This window comes from Salmo trutta, chromosome 31, assembly GCF_901001165.1.
Source record: "Salmo trutta chromosome 31, fSalTru1.1, whole genome shotgun sequence".
In the NCBI taxonomy this organism is placed as follows: domain Eukaryota; kingdom Metazoa; phylum Chordata; class Actinopteri; order Salmoniformes; family Salmonidae; genus Salmo; species Salmo trutta.
Genome location: NC_042987.1, coordinates 19,532,019 through 19,547,513, shown reverse-complemented (window position 1 = coordinate 19,547,513; position 15,495 = coordinate 19,532,019). Strand labels below are relative to the sequence as shown.

The following is a 15,495-nucleotide window of genomic DNA, read 5'->3' as shown; positions in this document are numbered from 1 at the left end:
ATTTCTTTCATCACATTCCCAGTGGGTCAGAAGTTCACATATACTCAATTAGTATTTGGTAGCATTGCCTTTAAATTGTTTAACTTGGGTCAAATGTTTCAGGTAGCCTTCCACAAGCTTCCCACAATAAGTTGGGTGAATTTCGGCCCATTCCTCCTGACAGAGCTGGTGTGACAGTTAGGTTTGTAGGCCTCCTTGCTCGCACATGCTTTTTCAGTTCTGCCTACAAATTTTCTACAGGCTTGAGGTCAGGGCTTTGTGATGGCCACTCCAATACCTTGACTTTGTTGTCCTTAAGCCATTTTGCCACAACTTTGGAAGTATGCTTGGGGTCATTGTCCATTTGGAAGACCCATTTGCGACCAAGCTTCAACTTCCTAACTGATGCCTTGAGATGTTGCATCCATATATCCACAATTTTCCTACCTCATGATGCCATCTATTTTGTGAAGTGCACCAGTCCCTCCTGCAGCAAAGCAACCAGATAACATTTGATCACATCTATTTTGTGAAGTGCTCCAGTCCCTCTTGCAGCAAAGCACCCCCACAACATGATGCTGCCACCCCGTGCTTCACGGTTGGGATGGTGTTCTTCGGCTTGCAAGCCTCCCCCTTTTTCCTCCAAACATAACAATGGTCATTATGGCCAAACAGTTCCATTTTTGTTTCATCAGACCAGAGAACATTTCTCCAAAAAGTACGATCTTTGTCCCCATGTGCAGTTGCAAACCGTAGTCTGGCTTTTTTAATGGCGGTTTGGAGCAGTGGCTTCTTCCTTGCTGAGCGGCCTTTCAGGTTATGACGATATAGGACTTGTTTTACTGTGGATATAGATACTTTTGTACCCGTTTCCTCCAGAATCTACACAAGATCCTTTGCTGTTGTTCTGGGATTGATTTGCACTTTTCGCACAAAAATACGTTCATCTCTAGGAGACAGAACGCGTCTCCTTCATGAGCGGTATAACGGCTGCGTGGTCCCATGGTGTTTATACTTGCGTACTATTGTTTGTACAGATGAATGTGGGACCTTCAGGCATTTGGAAATTGCTCCCAAGGATGAACCAGACTTGTGGAGATCTACAATTTTCTTTGAGCTCTTGGCTGATTTCTTTAGATTTTCCCATGATGTCAAGCAAAGAGGCACTGAGTTTGAAGGTAGGCCTTGAAATACATCCACAGGTACACCTCCAATTGACTCAAATGATGTCAATTAGCCTATCAGTGGGTTTGATGTTGCACTTCTTCAGCTGGTCCTTGTAGTGCTTCATCTGCCCCCATACAGACCGCCGGCCAAGATGTAGCTGGCCATACATGATCTTCTGTGGCAAGCGCTGCTGAGACATTCTAATGACATGCCAAAGCTAGCGCAGTTGGTGTTGGGTGACCATGGCCTCCATACTCTTGCAGTTGGGTCTTAGCAAGTATTTCAGTATGGGGCACACAGTGGCACCAGGTGATTCCCAGGATGCGCTGCAGGCATCTTATGTGGAATCGCTCGAGCTGCTTGTTGTGGGCGTCTGTAATTGACCCAGGCTTCACAGCTGTAAAGAAGTATGGTGATGCAGATGGCGATTTGTGTGGAGGTGGAGATCCCTGTTTTGGAAGACCCTATATTTGAGTTTCCCGAAGGCAGCTGATGCTTGCTTGATCCTATTTTGAATTGAGGTTGATGATGCAGTCCTCCGAGAGTATGCTGCCCAGGTATATGAAGGACAGAACAATTGCCAGTGATTTGTGTTCAATGGTGTGGACAGGCATGGTGGATGGAGGGCTTGATCTCCATTGGCAGACCACCTGTCTTGGTGGTGTTGATAGACATTCCCATCCTGCTAGACCCTCACAGCCGCTATAAGGATGGACTGAAGGGCTTTCAGAGTGTGGGCCACAAGAGCACAGTCATCAGCATACTGCAGCTCAAGAACCTGCTCTATCAAAATGTTGGTGTTTGCTTGGAGCCTCCTGATGTTGAATAGGTTTCCATCCAGCCTGAAGTTCACCGCAACACCGCTGCTGTCTTCAAGCTCCTTGTGGAAAAGCTGGGTGACACATAGGAGGAAGTTCCCTGCTCACAGTGTTGAAGGCCTTGGAGAGGTCGACGAAGGCCATGAAAAAGGTACGGATGTTGTTCACGGCACTTCTCCTGGAGTTGCCGTACCGTGAATATCATGTCGACCGTACTCCTGTTCTTTCTGAAGCCGCATTGTGACTCTGGCAGCAGTTCCTCTGTGATGTTGTTCACCAGCCTGTGTAGCATCACCTTGGACAGGACCTTGCCGGCAACAGCCAGAAGGGGTTTCCCCCGGCTGTTGTCGCAGATGGACTTGTCACCAATTGTTCTTATAGATGGTGACAATGTTTGCAACCCGCCGCTGTTGGGGGACGATCTCCCCATCCCAAACCTCAGTGATGTACTGGTGGAGCGTTCTGGTGCAGAAGTAACCTCCCTTCTTAAGTAGCTCTGCCGGGATGCTGTCAGCACCAGGAGTCTTGTTGTTCTTGAGGGAACAGATAGCTGATAACACCTCTTGGAAGGTTGGAAAATGGTTGAGGTCTGGAATGGGTGGACAGACAGGCAGTTCTTTCAGGATGGAGTGGTCTGTACAAGAATGCTAATTGAGTAGTGCTTAAAAGTGGTCAGCCCACCTCATCAGGATCTGGTTTTGGTCCTTCAAGAGAGTCAGACCATCAGCTGTTTTCATGGTGGTGATTGAGCGACTTCTAGGACCATAGATATCTTTAGTTGAGTTGTAGAAATTGTGCATGTCGTTTTTGTCTGCATAAATGTGGATTTCCTGTGCCTTATTCGTCCACCATTAATTTTTTTCAGAGCGTGCAAGATTGTTTGCACTTCCTTGCGCAATGCATGCCATTGCTTGCGAAGGATAGCAAATGTGGGACTGTTGAGAGTAGCCCTGTACGCTTTGTGCATATTGTCCAGTAAGGCTGTGATGGTGTCAGAGGCTGGGTAGAAGGCTGTTCTTAAATTGCCAGTCCCACACCGTGCTTATGTCGTCCACCCGGAGGGTAACCTTTCCAGAAGAAGGTGTAACCTTCTCCCTCTTATTTCAGGGAACCTTCATCCAGGAACTTGGTCTCACTCAGGGCAGCAATGTCAATGTTGTAGCGCCTTAGTTCTGCAGCAATAAAAGCTGTTCTCCGATGGGGTCTATTGCTATTATCGTCAGTGTCCAAAAGAGGTCTGATGTTCTTTCTCGCTAATTTCAGGGGAATTATTTTCTTTAGCATTTTTCGACCGCTGAGTGGAACTCCCGATAGGTGCGGTAGTCTATCCAGGATGGAGTGAGTGGGCAATTTTTAGGTCACCTTTTCTAGGCCTCTCCCCAGCTGTGGTGAGCAGTGTGGCTCCTAAATAGGGCTGCTCAGTCACACAGGGGTCTGCCGAGAGCAGCTGCCACTCAAGTCACAGCTGCTGGCAACCATAATAGCCCTGTGCCGCTGGCACTGATTAAGGGCTCCCGGTGCATTCACTCCTGCCCCCGTCACCAAACACCCCAACGTCGCCAGACTTTAGTCCGGTTTCCAGTTGATGGCTTCACCGAGGCCAGAAGTGGATACCTGCGCAAAGGAAGTTATTTAAAGTGCCGCTGAGGGTGCGCAATCCCCAACAGCACTACTTCACTGTAGGAAGGTGAAATTCCAGTGGCAAGGGGGAAACCCAGGATGACCAGAATCTTCCACAGCTGCCGGAGCCCCAGTCTGTCAGCATCCACCTATCACCCACCACCAGCACGCTGCTTTTCTCTCAGGGTGTGCTCCCCTAGCCTTTGTCGTACCAGACTAACCCACAAGGCAGCGGGACAGTGGTTGATAGCTGCCAGGATGTGTCCACAAAGAGGTGGGCCTGTACAGATGCATCTCTGGGGCCCACAGCTGCTCCGAGATCCCCTGCCAGTTAGCCTGGAGTTTGAAGACAACCAGTAAACGTGTGCCGTCGCGAGGAGGCCCGACAGGAGTCTTGGTCACGGAGAGGCTTTGTACCAACAAGGGGAGACTTGTAGTGAATTTGGGAGCGGCTTCATGCACAAGGACTAGCCGGCGGCAGCGAGCTGTAAGCGAGAGTATGCAAGCACATGGTAAGCGGGCATACAACTAACCTCTACCTAGGCACTACTGCACTAGACGCGTCACATGCACGCTGCGGTTGCCTGCCAACACACAAAAAAAACAGAATTAACAGATTGTGCTATTATACAATACATAGCCTACTGCATATATGCATGGCAGAAAAACAAATCAAAACTGATTTAAGATGTATTTGATACATAATTAATTGGTCTGGCCTTTGAGTGTGTACTGTTATTATGCATCCTGGATGGACTGGTTACCTTATGCTATGCTTCAAAATGTATATTCATGAGTCTGGGAGAAAAAGTATAGTCCTAGGCGATGCTGTTGGTTCATTGATTGTGCAGGGCAGATTACAGTTAGCCTACAATTAGTGAATTTGTATTTGATTTTCAATAACCTGGTTATGGGGAATTTTTATATTTTCATAATTAATTGGGTGACACATTACCTTTAGCGATACAGAATCTCTCACCACCATACGTTTCCATCTCCTCCTCTCTCTCCTTTATTCCTTTCTCAAGCGTGCAGAGGGGCTGTCAACAGCTTAGTGAAATATGTTTAGTTGCGAAACATTACTAATCGATGTTCCCGAACAGATTTCACTTGGTTCCCCAAATTAAGCACTGGGTAGCTGCAAGAACAAGGTTGGAGAGCCTATGGCAATACAGCGTTTGGGTGGAATATCACCTGTTGGGCAGCCAAAGCATACTCCTCAAACAGTGGTTGATGCAAGGAATGAAAAAAAGTGTTCTTGTATTTCTTTATCAGCGGCTCATATTAAGCACATGCTCCACTATAAAACTGAAGTAGCCTACAAAATAGACCAACGTTCCATATTCGAGTGCATACAGATGACATGTATTTTTCCCCCCTGCCCCTTTGATAATGGCCAATTCTAAACCTCGACAAATTTTGCATGTTAGTAAAGACAAGATTAAATTGAGAATAGTCTGATGGGTGAAAATAAAATCACTTGATGAGAAAACAGCTTTTTTGCTGCTTTGTAAAATCATCAATAGCCTATAGTCACACCTTGCAGCTCATATAGTGTATGTCTTGATTTCTAAGACATTCTATGGTTTGTATCATTCACAAATAAAGTTGGTCACTCTGACAGAGCTCCCGAGTACCGCTGTGGAGATGGGAGAACCTTCCAGAAGGACAACCATCTCTGCAGCACTCCACCAATCAGGCCTTTATGGTAGAGTGTCCAGACGGAAGCCACTCCTCAGTAAAAGGCACAGGAGGAAACCAGGCACTGCTCATCACCTATCCAATACCATCCCTATGGTGAAGCACGGTGGTGGCAGCATCATTCTGTGGGGATGTTTTTCAATGGTAGGGAGTGTAGGGCTAGTCAAGATCGAAGGGAATGATGAACGGAGCAAAGTACCGAGAGATCCTTGATGAAAGCCTGCTCCAGAGCGTTGAGGACCACAGACTCACCTTCCAACAGGAAAATGACCTTAAGCACACAGCCAAGACAACACAGGTGTTGCTTCGGGACAAGTCTCAATGTCCTTGAGTGGCCCAGCCAGAGCCTGGGCTTGAACCCAATTGAACACCTCTGGAGAAACCTGAAAATAGCTGTGAAGCGACACTCCCCATCCAACCTGACAGAGCTTGAGAGGATCTGCAGAGAAGAATGGGAGAAACTCTCCAAATACAGATGTGCCAAGCTTTTAGCGTCATACCCAAGAAGACTTAAGGCTGTAATTGCTGCCAAAGGTGCGTCAAAAAAGTACTGAGTAAAGGGTCTGAATACCTACAGTACCAGTCAAAAGTTTGGGCAAACCTACTCATTCAAGGGTTTAATTTATTTATTTTTTCCATTTTCTACATTGTAGAATAATTGTGAAGACATCAAAACTATGAAGTAACACACATAGAATCATGTAGTAATCAAAAAAGTGTTAAACAAATAAAATATATTTTAAATTCTTCAAAGTAACCACCCTTTGCCTTGATGACAGCTTTGCACACTCTTGGCATTCTTTCAACCAGATTCATGAGGTAGTCATCTGGAAAGCTTTTCCAACAGTCTTGAAGGAGTTCCCACATTTGCTGAGCACTTGTTGGCATCTTTTTCTTCTCTCTGCGGTCCAACTCATCCCAAACCATCTCAATTGGGTTGATGTCAAGTGATTGTGGAGGCCAGGTAATCTGATGCAGCACTCCATCACTCTCCTTCTTGGTCAAATAACCCTTACACAGTCTGGAGGTGTTTTTGGGTCATTGCCCTGTTGAAAAACAAATGATAGTCCCACTAAGCACAAACCAGATGGAATGGCTTATCACTGCAGATGCTGTGATAGCCATGCTGGTTAAGTGTGCCTTGAATTCTAAATAAATCACTGACGGTGTTACCAGCAAAGCATCTGTAAGAATATTTTAAGACATAATGCAGAGGACTAAAAGGTCAAGAGGGAATTAACGATCAATGGAAATAGTTGTTTTTCAGCAATAGGGAATTAATGATTAATGGGTCAGAGACATGGGAGGAATTTCAGTCCGTGACTCATAGCTACATGTGGCAAGTTCTCATTGGTTCAAATTGTCTATATACTCAGCCTGAAACAGGATACATTGGTAAAATTTTATTGCCAGGAATTAAAATTGGTCAACCACAGGCTAGGGTTGGGGGTTATAAATTACATCCTGTCCCTTTGTTCAAGGGAAGAGTCAGTGAGGACAGGGAAGAAGGACCATCTACTTCCCAGCATAACAACTATGATTTGTTCTCTTTGAATAAACCTATTTTTCTCCCCCTGATTTGCTTTGGAGTCTGTGTTATTGATGAATAACATCAACTCCTAACACATCCCCACACCATCACACCTCCTCCTCCATGCTTCACGGTGGGAACCACACATGCGGAGGTCATCAGTTCACCTACTCTGCGTCTCACAAAGACAAGGCGGTTGGAACCAAAAATCTGGACTCATCAGACCAAAGGAAAGATTTCCACCGGTCTAATGTCCATTGCTTGTGTTTCTTGGCCCAATCAAGTTTCTTCTTCTTATTGGTGTCCTTTAGTAGTGGTTTCTTTTCATGAAGGCCTGATTCACACAGTCTCCTCTGAACAGTTGATACTTTTTCCAACCTACACTCTGAATGTTTAAATTATGCATTCAATAGTTTAAGCACACTATGTCTATAAAAATAAAATAATGGATCAATTGTGATGGTGTATATTTCATGATTTATTAAACTTTTTTTAATGGCGATGTTCCAAAGGCGCGCATCAGCGGCTTGTATGTATCAAGGCCTGGAGATGCGTGTTTGTTATTTAATGGTCAATTACCGTGAGACCGGCAGACTTTTGCCTGACAAAATTTCATGACTGCTACAGCCCCTCCCGAGACAAAAAAAATAAAAAATAGTAACACAAGGCTTTATCGTTGGGTTTTTTACAGAAATGTTTGGTGATCGACTAGGAATACCTTGGAGATAAACTGTTGGGTCTTAGCAAGTGGGCTGATATATTTCTGCGCGGTAATCCCGGGGAGCTGTGCGGCAGTCGGGGCTACTGCGCACGCAGCTTAGAGGGAACATTGCTTGTATCATTGCACATCCTGCAAATCACCAGCAGAGGGCAACAATTTTGAATCCATTTTCCCATTCACTCTATTGGTAATGCTTACCAATTGGATCACAACTGTAAAATTTGCAGAGATCCCTCTCTGGAACTTTGATATGCCCGTAGAGTATATTATGTTCAACAAAAAAATATACAAATAAATTGCATATATTCAATATTCATGCTTATTTTTAAATATTAATTTAAGAATTGTTATTGAAATCAAAATACTACTCATATTACAGTGCAAGCAGTAAAGCTTCACATGACACCAATTTTTGCTTTGTAGCACCTACATATGAAACATTATGGAGTCTTAAAGGAGGTCATAAATATGCCAATTGATTATTTTTAGATACAAATGTTAATAAACCTTCCTCCAAAAGGACCATTCTATGGATTTACATTTTGTGAAAATACATAAAATCATGGTCTTTTTTGTAGCCTAGTTTCATGAGGAATCACTCTATGGCTCTACTATTGCCAATCTGTTAACTGCCCAACCTGCGCTCTCTCAGGATAAGGCCAAATTAGCACCTAAATACGCTTTCCAGGAACCCCTTTCCATTAGGAATGTTCCAAACAATAGGTCAAAAATACATTTTAACCATAACTTCTTATTTAACCAATAAATATTCTTCATTGACTCACACATTTTTGTCATGAAAACCGTATACCATGGGCATGACAAAACATGTATTTTTACTGCTCTAGGTTTTCAATGGGGTTCAAGTCTGGAGACCGAGTTGCCATTGCAAAATGTTGATTGTGGTCAATTAAGTTGTTTCAAGTTGTATTAGTCGTATGTATGGGATACACATGGTATACACTGTCCAACAAAATCCTTACTTGCAGGTTCCTTCGACAATGCAACAATACGAAATAAAATAAACAATGTAAAATGGCTCAGTAGAATAGAATAAACATTTTAGTATCAGTATAATACAGGAAGGCACAATTTATAATCCAATATTTTGCACGCTTTGGGGACGGGGGGATTAGGGGGCAAGTGTTTAAATTGTGCAGTATTTAGCAATCATAATACGAGTCTGGTCGCAGCAGTTGTGTCACGTCTGCTCCTGCTCCTCCACGCCAGAATACTAACCACCGGTCCTGGGATTCATCATTAAACAAGGGCACTGCGTTCATCCACCTCTGGCCTGCTGGCCCCCCTACCTCTGAGGAAGCACGGTTCCCGCTCAGCCCAGTCCAAACTGTTCGTTGCTCTGGCACCCCAATGGTGGAACAAGCTCCCTCACGACGCCAGGACAGCGGAGTCAATCACCACCTTCCGGAGACACCTGAAACCCCACCTCTTTAAGGAATACCTGGGATAGGATAAAGTAATCCTTCTAACCCCCCCCCCTTAAAAGATTTAGATGCACTATTGTAAAGTGGTTGTTCCACTGGATATCATAAGGTGAATGCACCAATTTGTAAGTCGCTCTGGATAAGAGCGTCTGCTAAATGACTTAAATGTAAATGTAAATCATTACGCACACCTGTGAACCATTATGATTCACACCTGGACTCCATTACCTTCATTTCCTCCCCTTTATATGTCACTCTTCCATTGGTATTGTTTTGTTGTTTTATTAAAACATTTCACCTGCACCCGCTTCCGACTCACCGCCCCATCATTACAAGTTGTGATGTGTGTGTGTGTGTAGCGTACATTTATACGTACGTGGGTATGTGCTAAGGGGTCCAGAGTCAGTGTAGGTGGTCAGTCCAGTTCAAGTGTTCAGCAGTTTGATGGCTTGTAGAATGAAACTTCTCTGACCCTGTTGGTATCAGACCTCAAACTCCGATACCGTCTGCCCGATGGTAAGGGAGAGAGAACAGCTCATGGCTGGGGTTTCTAGGGTCCTTGATGGTACTGCGGGCCTTCCTCAGGTGTCCTGGATGGGTGTGAGCACGGTCCCAGTGATGTATTGGGCCGTCTTCACAGCCCACTGGAGGGCCTTGCGGTCGTGGAAGAAGCAATTCCCATACCAGGTCGTGAAGCAACCGGTCAGGACCTTCTCGATGGTGCAGCAGTAGTATTTGGAGAGAATGCCGAATTTCTTCAGCCGCCTTAGGAGGTATAAATGCTTTTGCGGCCTCTCGACAAGATTGGTTGTGTTATTGGTCCATGTCAAGTCCTCAGTGATGTGTACACCGAGGAACTTAAAACGGCAGACTCTCTACCGCAGTCCTGTTGATATGGATGGGGCCATGTTCCCTCCTCTGCTTCCTGAAGTCAATAATCAATTCCTTTGTTTTGCTGATGTTGAGGGAGGTTGTCCTGGCACTACAATGCCAGTTCACTTACTTCCTCCCTATAGGCTGACTCGTCATTATTGGTTATCAGGCCTACAATCGCGGTGTCGTCAGAAAACCTGATGGACTTGGTGTCGTGCAAAGCCACGCAGGGGTGGGTGAACAGGGAGAACAGCAGAGGGCTGAGGACACACCCCTGGGAGTCGTTGTGGAGGAGGTGTTGTTGCCAATCATCACATCCTGTGGTCTGCCTGTCTGGAACACCAGGATCCAGTTGCAGAGGGTGGTGTCCTTTTTTTTAAGTTATTTTTTTTTTAAGGCATCTCCGATCAACAGACGCATATCTGTATTCCCAGTCATGTGAAATCCATAGATTAGTGCCTAATGAATTTATTTCAATTGATTGATTTCCTTATAAGAACTGTAACTCAGTCAAATCTTGGAAATTGTTACATGTTGCGCTTATATTTTTGTTCAGTGTAGTTTAATTAAGTGTTCGTGAAGAGCTGGAACAAAAATCTGTAAACTCCTGTCCTGTCTATTAAATTTGCCCTCATGTACTGAACAAGTTTATGAATGTTGGAGGTTCATCTCCTGGATATCCCTCACTTGGGAATTACTTATTCGACAATGGACTGTGCTTTAAGGACTCAGATAGAGGAAAACCAATAAAAAAATTAACATTTATTCAAAGTGTTGATGTCCACATGTTTCTAGTTTAGAGGTTTGGGCATCTGGTGACTGCAGTTAATCTGCCTAATCCCCTGCAAGGAGAGATAAAGTAATCAATAATATTACAATTCATTCTACTGAACATTTATTCCTGTTTAATATGCATTTATATTGGATATGTTATCCTGTTATCACATGCCAGGATATGTTTTGTATCCAATGCATTTAGTTTACATTAGGATGAAGTAGCCTAGGCCTTCTAATCTAGTTAGATTGCATCATATTAACTTTCAATATTAGTTATCGACAAATATAAAAGCATGTTATCTTGAACATCTGTGTCATGTAATAATATGCAAGGGTGTGATAGTTGTATGAATTAAAATCACAATTCAAGACTACTCATTAGAAAAAACATCAGCTCTAATGCAATATTAGCTTCACAGTGAAACTCCACTATTCTGGCTATTGATCATTCTTAAACAGTCAGTAAAATAGCTTATTTAGCTATCACAAACGATGGAGCAGCAGACCAAGCAATATGCGAGAGGAGGACCCTATACTGTAGGATAATTATTCTGGTCGGTGTCAATTTCATTCACTAACAGGTACTGAGGAGATCAATTCTGTTACTTGTTATTCGTATCAGATATTTCCATTTTGGGCTTGGTCACTGAATTGCTAGCACTAGTTGCTCACGCTGCTACAGTGGCTACAAACATCTCGCCCCTCGTGGAATGCGTTATCACGTGATGCTGCCTTTGAATCCCTTCCCAAGTGGCAGTAACCTAATAGAAAAGTGCTACCTACTAAGGTAGGTGGCTTTGGAGGTAGGTAGGCTACTTCATCCTAATGGATTGGTTAAATAATAAGAGTAGGCTACGTCAACATTAGTTTCCATTCATAACAAAGTTTCAAAACGATTGCCCAGCAATGGGCGTGAACTCCTGATGCTCCGAGCCGAAGTGTGCTGATCAGACCACTGCGTTACGGCAGTTCACAATGCTCTTGCAAGCTGTACAAATATTTGATGGTGTGAGGTTCGTTGGTTTGCAGAGCCTTCCCCAAACCATAGCCCCTTAGGTATGGTACGACAGTGCATTGTATAGCCTACAAACACCACTTCCAGCTGCCCCCAGGCGGCGATTCTAAATATTCAACAACAAAAAAATCATTTCTCCTGCTTCAGTATTATTCTTCTCCTGCGAAGAAATGGGTCATATTAAGATCCGGCATCTGTATGTATGCACTCACGCAGCCGAGTTGGGAAATAGCTTTCAAGATTTTTTTGGTAATACTGTCAGGTGTGGGGGAAGAAAGAAAGAGAGCAGCACTGCTGAAAGAACACCAGTCCATCTATAGATTTTAAAGTGAGAAGCAGCAGAGACAGGTAGAAAGATGGGTCTTTTAGTCATCTCTCCGAATGTGTACCTGATGTGCTCATGTTAATTTAGCGAATTAGCTTTGAGTGATTTAAAACCGCACATTTTTTGCCTCTTTTCTCCAACCGCAGACAGAGTGAAACAAATAGACTGATGGGACATTTAATATTCACCAGCCTGGCCATCAATTCAGGGGTTTGCTTTACAGCTGGCCTGGGATGCCTAGGCTCTGGCAGGAGCCATTGTAGCCTTGCAGGGGATGATGATCAGATTACGATGCTTTATGACTGCAAATTGGATGTAATCTAATTGTCTGTTTCCAAGCAATAAAAATTGCATCAATAAAGACAGAGAGAAAGTGGATCTGGTGATGAAGTGGGAAGGATGCTGGCAGGAGACCAAAGAGGGAGAGAGTAATAGAGGAAACAAAAAAAAAAAAAAGAGAGGGAGGGAGAGAAAGTGAAAGAGAGGCGAGGCAGACAGTTAAGAGACCGACCAAGAAACAGAGAGAAACAAACAGATGATATTCCCAAGGGAAGCGAAGCAAGACAAGAAGCACATAGTATGTTATACCTCGCAGCTCTGCCACCTGTTGGGGATGTTGGCCCGTAGTTTCTGGTCACACACCACCCTCCTCATCTCTTCCACCGAGGGATCTGACTGGACCAGGTCATAGTAGGGCAGCTGGTAGTCCTCGTGGATACCTGGGGAGCAACAGACATGGGATGCGATTAGACACAAGGCCAATGGCAATCTAGGAACAAATTCTGACAAAGTGTTGAAAATATCAGAGAAAGGCAAATGATGACTCCAAGCCTTAGAGGGACAGACTAAACTAGAGTCAGAGTGAGTCCCACAATATATCCCAAACCTTGGGCCTTGTGTCAGTGGCAGGCTGCACTGTGTAACAGACATGAGGCTTTCAGAAATTAGCCACGGTCCTTGGGGCCAAAACAACTCACTGTGTGATAAGAGCTAAAAGGAGAGTAGTGTTATCTCCAGTAGTGGGTAAAGTACTCATTGTCATACTTGAGTAAAAGTAAAGATACCTTAATAGGAAATGACTCAAGTAAAAGTTACCCAATAAAATACCACTTGAGTAAGTCTAAAAGTATTTGGTTTTAAATATACTTAAGTATTAAAAGTAAATAGAATTGCTAAGATGTACTTATGTATCAAAAGTCAAAGTATAAACCATTTCAAATTCCTTATTTTAAGCAAACCAGACGGTACAATAGTTTACAGATAGACAGGGTCACACACCAACACTCAGACATAATTTACAAACAAAGCATTTGTGTTTAGTGAGTCCGCCAGATCAGAGGCAGTAGGGATGAGCAGGGATGTTCTCTTGATAAGTGTGTGAATTGGACCATTTTCCTGTCAAAATGTAACGAGTAGTTTTGGGTGTGAGGGAAAATGTGTGGAGTAAAAAGTACATTATTTTCTTTAGGATTGTAGAGAAGTAAAAGTAGGCAAAATAAAAATAGTAAAGTAAACTACAGATAAGTAAAAATACTAGTAGTTTTTTTAGGTAAGTATACTACACCACTGGTTCTCACCTCCTATTGAGCATCTCCGTGCGATCTCCCAGAACACCAGGCCCATGGCGTAGATGTCTGCCCGCTTGAACGACTCAAAATGCTTCATATTGATTGAGTCATCCAGGACTTCAGGGGCCATGTACCTGAGGAGACATTCACCAGACAGTTCTCTTTAGCCTTTCAAACACAGGGTCGACAACATGAGCTCTTTATTCACTCTTCATTCTCAAAGAGTATCCTGAGTGACCAGGGCGAACAAGTGTCCTCCCAGTTAAGAGGTACTGAATGTACTATGCTGATTTAAACATGAACGTTCAAAAGATGAATATTCTAAGCTGACCTTTTCTGATCCAAAGCTCCAATGACGGTCTAAAATCTTGATTTAAACATCCCTGTACAGTCTCAGTCTATTGTCTAATCCTTTACTAGGTGATGATCCGATCAAGGCGAGCCTTGCAATGTCGTCAGGAGAGTGGGAGAGTAAAGGGCAGGAGCAAGAGAGAAGGGCTGTAGTAGGTTAGAGGTCACAAGAAAGGTCAAACCCAGACAACACTCAGGATTTTTATTAGCCCGTCACACTGTCACTGACTGCAGTGCAGCGGTGCGTGGTGGGAGGCCCGCGTGTGAGTGCACAGGTGTGTGTGTGTGTGTGTGTGTGTGCATGTGTGTGTTCATGTGTGTGTTCCTGCGTTGAAGGGACGGTTGGCAGTAGACGCAGAGGAACATCAGTGAAAGGGATTTGCTGTGACATGCTCCTGCCCAATGCTTGCTAGTGTCTGCTGAGACCAGCCAAGGCTCCCAGCACTGTTCTTCACGCCCCATAATGCAACACATCACGATCAACATTCCTCCCTCACACTCCCATCCATCCCTCTGTATAGCCTTAGCTTGACGAAGGTAACCATTTTCACACCCTCATCTATTCTTTTACACATCAAATCTCACATCCTTGCTAATTCCTTTTAGCACTGGAAACCACATTGGAGTGGACACATTATTTCTGTGTTATAATTAAGAGGACAATGTACATTTGTGAGAAATGGCATTAGTGTAGCAAATAGAAGTAATGCAGGCAATACTTTAAAGACATGCTCCGGAACTCTGGTGACTACTAAGTATATTTTAAATGTGTAGTTCATACAAACATAATCTATGAGCAGAATTATTGTCGTACCTTAAAAATAGTTTGAAAGCAAATTTTTCAGGAAACTGTGCTGCGCAATTTCCCCTACATTTTCCCCCCATGCGAGCCAGCCCCCTAGTGATTCGAGTCCTAGCCAATGAGTTTTGGCGCCTTGTCATTTGAGTGACATCTAGCAAGATGCACACAGAAGAGCGAGAGAGAGCAATGATGTGGTGCCCATACAGTACCAGTCAAAAGTTTGGACACACCTACTCATTCAAGGATTTTTCCTTTATTTTTACATGGTAGAATAATAGTGAAGACATCACAACTATGAAATAACACATATGGAATCATGTAACCAAGAAAAAAAGTGTTAAACAAATCAAAATATATTTGATATATTTGAGATTCTTCAAAGTAGCCACCCTTTGCCTTGATGACAGCTTTGCACACTCTTGGCATTCTCTCAATCAGCTTCACCTGGAATGCTTTTCCAACAGTCTTGAAGGACCTCAACCATCTCAATTGGGTTGAGGTTGGGTGATTGTGGAGGCCAGGTCATCTGATGCAGCACTACATCACTCTTCATCTTAGTCAAATAGCCCTTACACAGCCTGGAGGTGTTGGGTCATTGTCCTGTTGAAAAACAAATTAAATCCCATCTGGTTTGCTAAATAAATTCTAAATAAAATCACTGACAGTGTCCCCAGCAAAGCACCCCCACACCACCTCCTCCATGCTTCACGGTGGGAGCCACACATAAGGAGATCATCAGTTCACCTACTCTGCGTCTTACAAAGACACAGGAACCAAAAATCTCAAATTTGGACCAAAGGAC

General features: G+C 43.8%; 1 protein-coding gene across 2 annotated transcripts in view; it reads right to left on the bottom strand.

Moving 5' to 3' along the window:
• LOC115169694 (TGF-beta receptor type-1) overlaps positions 1 to 15,495 on the bottom strand; it is an 88,934-nt gene that overhangs the window by 5,307 nt on the left and 68,132 nt on the right. Inside the window, exons 7-9 of one of the 2 annotated variants that reach the window (XM_029725587.1) lie at positions 13,550 to 13,674; positions 12,561 to 12,691; positions 10,401 to 10,697 (exon numbers count right to left, since the gene is read on the bottom strand). In XM_029725587.1, coding sequence (XP_029581447.1) covers positions 10,647 to 10,697; positions 12,561 to 12,691; positions 13,550 to 13,674 — 307 coding nt within the window. In that variant the 3' untranslated portion in view covers positions 10,401 to 10,646. Of the gene's footprint in view, positions 1 to 10,400; positions 10,698 to 12,560; positions 12,692 to 13,549; positions 13,675 to 15,495 lie in introns of those variants that run through there. The other variant, XM_029725586.1, reaches the window with a different exon arrangement.